This window comes from Mesoplodon bidens, assembly GCF_964165515.1.
Source record: "Mesoplodon bidens genome assembly, chromosome: 11".
Lineage (NCBI taxonomy): Eukaryota > Metazoa > Chordata > Mammalia > Artiodactyla > Ziphiidae > Mesoplodon > Mesoplodon bidens.
The window spans coordinates 57,415,598-57,421,898 of record NC_138167.1 but is presented as its reverse complement, the minus strand read 5'-3'; the positions used below and the strand labels follow the sequence as shown (position 1 = coordinate 57,421,898).

The following is a 6,301-nucleotide window of genomic DNA, read 5'->3' as shown; positions in this document are numbered from 1 at the left end:
TGGCCCTGGGACAGAGGGAGGGGGCTGCACGTGAACCCGTGTCACCCTGGGGTGGGGGAAACCTGTGCAGGAAGTTGGGAAGTCACTTCAGCGTGAACCGGTTGAGCTAAAGGGCTCCTCCTGCCTGGCCCAACTGCTTGGAGGGTGGGGGGGTGGGAGGTCACTCTGCTGATTGGCCAGAAGGCCATGGAGCTTTGTGAGGTCACTGGGCTTCCAGGCCAGGCTGGGGCAGGAGTTTGGTAGAGATGCTGCCAACTGCCGTTATGCTGGTCTTGGCAGTGTCTGTGGTCGCTAGAGATAACACCATGTGTGAGTAAGTGTCAGAGACACCTGGGGTGGGGAGGGTGTCTTCTGAGTAACAGACCCCACCCAGACTCCCTCTGTCCAGGGCTCTGGAGGAAGCCAAGCTGGGGCCTCAGCAGTCCCCCGGGTCTCACAGCGCCTGTTACCCATATCCCCAACCCAGACCAGCCCTGCCCCCAGCATCCTCAGCCCAGAGCCCCCAGGGCCCCAGACATCCATGGTTTCCGCCAGAGATTGACTCCTCGGGCCCTGCAGCACACAGGCCTGTGCTCCCTCCCCGCCCAGCGACTGACTTCACTGTCTCTTGAACGGGAGTCTTGATTCTTAGGAGCTCCTGTCCTCCCGCAGATACTGGAACCCCCCCACCCCGCCACGCAGCCACTGAAGGTGATCCCAAAGGCCCCAGGGTATCGTCAGGTGGTACCTCTGGGACCTCCACTCCACGTGTAGAATCCCAAGCCCCCAAGGTACCCCGCAATGCCAATGACTGCCAAACTCCCACCAGAGACACAGAGCCCTGAGCTTCCCCCTCTGGGCCGCTCCCGCCTCAGTGTGCCCCCTCCCCTGGGGGTCACTTTATCTACCTGCGGCTGCTCTCCTCCTACCACTGTCCAACCCAGCCCTGCAGCCCCAGGACCCGCTGGCTCTTCCCGGAGTCTCCCACACAAGATTACCCCCCTCTGCTCCCACCTTTAGCCTCCCCCTCTGATCAGGGATCTCCCATACTTCTAGGGACCTCACAGTCTGTCCTAGCTACCCATGGCCCCCTCTATCCCCACCTTGTGACCACACTCACAAGACCCAAGAAATGCCACCCCTGGAATATTTCCTGGAGCCCGTGGCTTCCTGTCCCATCACAGCCGCCACAGCACCGCTGCTCAGCCGTCCCCCTGGATCCCACACCCGCGAGCGGCCCCTGCTTTCCCAGGACCCCACGGCTCTTCCCCACCATGACAGGCCCCATGCCCCCTCCCCCAGTTGTGGAAGCACGAGGACAGGCTGGCCTATTCTTGATTCGAACTGTGCCCATGGTCTCTCCTCAGTGGCCCCTGCGGGTTACGGTTCAGGCAGAACCAGCAAGGGGGCATGCGTATCATCGGCGGGCAGGCCGCAGCGCACGGGGCCTGGCCCTGGATGGTCAGCCTCCAGATCTTCACGTACCACAACAACCGGCGGTATCATGCGTGCGGGGGCACCTTGCTGAACGCCCACTGGCTGCTCACTGCTGCTCACTGCTTCCAGAGCAAAAAGTATGTGCGGGGACACGCAGAGGGGGTCTTCAGAAAGGCTCTTCTCAGAACTGGGCGTTCTCCAAGGGCCTGTGTGCCGGGGAAACCTGAGGCTTTGGGCCCAGTGTGGTTGAGCCGCACCTGCTGGGGATGGGGTGCTCCAAGGGTCACGGTCACCAGCCAGTCCACAGCGAGGGTGACCTGGCTTACCTCTGTGCCCACAGCAAAGTTACCGACTGGAGGCTGATTTTCGGAGCAAACGAAGTCGTGTGGGGAAGCAATAAGCCAGTGAAGCCGCCTCTGCAGGAGAGATATGCTGAGAAAATCATCATTCACGAGAAATACTCCCCGGGCTCAGAGGCAAACGACATCGCTCTCATGAAGATCACCCCTCCTGTTCCCTGTGGGCACTTCATTGGACCAGGCTGCCTGCCCCAGTTTCGGGCAGGCCCACCCAGAATTCCCCAGACATGCTGGGTGGCTGGCTGGGGATTGTTAAAAGACAATGGTGAGTACCTGCAGGGAGAAGTGCTGCTCATCCCCTTGGTGGTCCTTGAGGTGAAGGGGAAATATGTGGACGCCTGCCCTAGCCCCACCCAGTCCCCAGCGCGGTGCTGTGAGTGGGTCCTGTCACTGTCCCCCTTCACAGCCAGAGCAACAGAGTAGAGTTCCCTGTCCAGGGCCCCTCACCGGCGGCTGGTGTGCCCCCCCGGGGAGAGGCAGATGGCACGCGCAAGGAGAACCTTGGCGTCTTTAGCATGGGGTCGAGGCTGTGCCTGGAGCCCCGGGGTGAGTTCTGGAAGTGGGGGACGCACCCCGAAGCAGCACTTGGAGAAGGGTTTTAGACCGAGTTTCCCTCTCTGTGCCTCAGTTTCCCCATCTGTATATGGAAGGGCCAGGTCACGTGGTCTCCAAGCTCTGCGACTCCCGAGCCCAGCCCTTCTGTCCTAGTGCCACCTCTGCTCCCCATGCTTCCCGGCAGCCCCTCCTGCCCAGCCGTAACTGCGCGTGTCCTCTGGAGACCGGGAGAGGGGCTGGTGGTGGGTGTGGCTTTCTGCGGGTCAGCAACGGGCAGCAAGGTTCTGCTAGCGGGGCAGGATGGAGTAGGACAGGCCTCTGCTCGTGAGCTGCCCATTCAGCTTTCCGTAGGTGGGTGCGTGAGTCTTCACTCAGTCACATTAGGTATGTGAAGATATGATTGAAATTAACTTAGCTTTCAATCTCTTTTGTTCATTGATAATGGAAAATCTGGGATTCCTAATTCAAGGCAGTTCAATTATTTGGGGTTTAAAACTCAGTATTTTTTTCTTTTTTTGGTAACAAAAATCAGTAATTTTGGATTCTTCCCTTAACTCGTCTTCTCCTCTCTCAAAGTTTGATCTTAGTTTCTGATAGGATTGCCACCTATGCTGTCCCTCAGGGAAGGGCATCTCCTCCCAGCCGCCTTTGCTTTCACTGGCCTTTGCTGACTCACAACCTTTCCTCCCTGGCCTGGGGTGTCAATCCCTGTCCCGCTGTTGGTGTCCGTGGCTCTGCCATGATCTCTAGAGCAAGTACACACTTCCTTCTTGTCTCACCCCCTGGCCTGCCCTGCTCTGCCCACCCGTCCGACGGGGGCTCTTTTGGGGGTTCTTGCAGTCCCTGGGAGGCTGATCTCAGGATTTCCATCCGGTGACTCGCCCCCCCGCCGCCCACCAACCCCACCTCTGCTGTCCTTTTGCTCAGGAGAACTGTGGGCTCCCACCTATATACCCTGGACGTCACGCAAGACCTATTTTGTTCTAGAATCACCTTAAATTTAATGAGATTTCTATCTTTTTTTTTCCAAGCACATCCCCCACCTTTAAGGACAAGTCTTAAAGAAACCCCCAGCCTCCTGTGATATGCCTTCCGACCTTTCTTTTCCTTGAACTACCTGTTCCTTGAACTCAGATGCTTTGGGGCTGGAAGAGCGCTTTTGGGAATCGGCCTCTTTTTCCATTGAATTTTTAGCTCCTGCAGGCTTTTTTGGCATTTGATGTTTAAAGCCAAGGTGCTGGGACTGAGAAAACTCTTCTGTGTTTCAGGACACCTGGCTATTAACAATGAATCTCATGGCTTTCAAGACTGTGGGCTCTGCCATAGATTTAAAAGGTCACCTTAATGGCCAACAAGCCAGGCTTGCCATTGTTATTTCCGTGTTACCCCTACCCAAAGGGCAGTGCATGTACAAAACCCTCATTGCTGCTTGGATGGGAAGGAAAGGTGGGGCTAAGGAGATTGGAAGCATAACCAAAGCCACACAAACGTGCATTCAGCAGCCATCTACTGAACGCTTCCTGGGCCTGCCCCACCCACAGTGCTCCATGGGGCTCCTGCCTTCCGTCTCGGGCTTCAGAGCCATGCTCTGGGTCTGCCCCTCTGACAGGTCTGATCCGGCAACTCCCCATCTGTACTACAGATGACATTCAAGCCCACTGGGCTGTGGCTGGGCTGTGGGTGCTGCTGTGGCAGGGCCAGCGGAACCCTCCTCTCTGTGGGACCACGTGATGCAGAGGGGACGGTCGCGTCGGCTCTTGGGCTCCAAGCCAGATGCAGTGGAGCTGGCTGCTCCATGACCCCTGGTCATGGCCGAGCATCTGAGGCAATAAAGGAAGTTCTGACGTGGCCTCAGGGGTCATTTCAACCACCCGTGCCCCTGACAGGTCTGCCTGTGTGTGGAGGCCCTGCCGTAGCTCTGCTCTGTCCACATCTCTAAACAGATACGAGGCGCGTGGGGAGGGACTCATGAGACCAGGTCCAGCGGGTCCTGTGCACAACGGGGGGAGGACGAAAAGCAGGGGGTGACCTAGAGCCAGAGCGAAAGGTGTGGCCTGGACTTGAGTACAGAGAAGAAAACCTGGGTGTGAATCCAAGCCACACCAGGTCCCTGCTGTGACCTTGGCAATTGGTGCTCCAACCTCCTGATGGGAGAAAAGGGGAATAACCATTCCTAACTCATGAGGCGGGCATGAGGAGTGAATGGACGAAGCCTGTGTGATTCACAGTGAGCGCTCACCAGTATAATTGTTAACATGCCCTCCGTAAGCCATCGCCTACCATTAATGTCCACGACTCTCCAGCTGTATCCATCCATCCTCCACCTGCCGTCTGCCCACTGGGCACCTCCTTCCTCTCTTCCTCTCTCCTTCACCTCCATCTCCCGTCTCTCCTCTGCTCTTCCAGCCATGTGTTTTCTTCCCTTCTGGAGTGGGTAAGGAGAGGCCGGGGGCATTGACTTGCATGGATCTTAGGTTTAAACAGAGCATTTCAGAACGATGGGGTTTTAGTGGAGGGAGGAAGGCAGGGCTTTCCCAGAACATGTCTTCTGTGATCACTGACCACTGAGTCGCCTGGCTGTAGTCCCCAGGACATCACCTATACTGCAGGAGGCACGTGTGGACATCATCGACCTCGACTTATGCAACTCGACCAGGTGGTACAATGGGCGCATTCGTTCAACCAATGTGTGCGCAGGGTATCCTGAAGGCAAGATTGACACCTGCCAGGTAACTTTCCTTTGGGTACCCAGGCCCTTGCGGACACCTCTTTTTTGGATCCCTGAGCAAATTTCCCTGGTCCCGTCTTCCAGCATCTGCAGTCACAATGAGCTTGGGAGGTGACACCCACCAGCTGCCCCTACAAAGAATCAATCACCATTTGTAGAACTTTATCCCACCCTAACGCAGAGATCATATCGTCCAAACACAGCTCCAAAGAGGATGCTTACCTCTCTTCACCAGAATGCAGAACAGTCAAATCCACTTGAACACACATGCTCACATACGCACGTAAAACCACATGCACAGGCACATGGGTTTGTCACCTTGCCCCCTCACTGCGAGGAAACCCAGGACAATCCACACCCTTCTCACATCCCAGAGAAGCTGTTGGTGCACCTCAACTTTACCACAATCTCCTGTGTTTATGGCAGCAGGGAAACATACGACTGCAAAATTGCCTCCCAGAGTCTATGACCCTTCTGGGCAGGGAAAGTGGCTCCGGCAGAGAGTGACTTCTGTGTCCTTCTGGGCAGGGGGACAGCGGTGGGCCTCTCATGTGCAGAGACAGCGTGGAAAACAGCTACGTGGTCGTGGGAATCACAAGCTGGGGGGTAGGCTGTGCCCGAGCTAAGCGCCCCGGAGTCTACACGTCTACCTGGTCCTATCTGAACTGGATTGCTTCCAAGATTGGTTCTAACGCTTTGCACATGATTCAGTTGCCCACCCTTCCCCCTCCTTCTACTCCAGCACCCCCCCCTAAATCCGCCTCCACTCAGCCTTCTATTTGGCCACCTTGGTACTTCCAACACCCTCCTCGACCACCTCCCTCCCAGAGCCCCGCTGCAGTGGCCCGACCCCAACCTGCAGCTCCACCGCCCCCCACTGCCCCACCGCCCCCACCTCCTCCTCCCCCACCGCCACCTTCCACTAAACCTCCCCAAGCACTTTCTTTTGCCAAGCGACTACAGCAGCTCATAGAGGCCTTGAAGGGGAAGGCCTTTTTTTGACAGAAAGGGCACTTATGAAATGGAGACCACAGACATCCCAGAGCAGCCTGCCTCCTTCTGATCTGACCCCCTTCTCAACGGACCCAGTGAACCCCTCACTCCTGAGGAAAAAAAGTCGAAATAAATGATTATAAATACAAATATAAATATAAATATATGTACATAAAGAGATGCTTTCTGGACTTCTTCCTATCTGCCCTCCCTAACTCAATCCCTCATCTCATCTACCTTGCCGCCTCTG

General features: G+C 56.5%; 1 protein-coding gene across 1 annotated transcript; it reads left to right on the top strand.

Moving 5' to 3' along the window:
- Positions 1 to 245: 245 nt before the first annotated feature.
- ACR (acrosin) lies at positions 246 to 6,060 on the top strand (the record flags this gene model as incomplete). Its single annotated transcript, XM_081249520.1, has 5 exons — positions 246 to 313; positions 1,347 to 1,553; positions 1,757 to 2,040; positions 4,914 to 5,059; positions 5,587 to 6,060. The coding sequence occupies 5 exons, from the start codon at positions 246 to 248 to the stop codon at positions 6,058 to 6,060; spliced, it is 1,179 nt and encodes a 392-aa protein (XP_081105646.1).
- Positions 6,061 to 6,301: the final 241 nt, after the last annotated feature.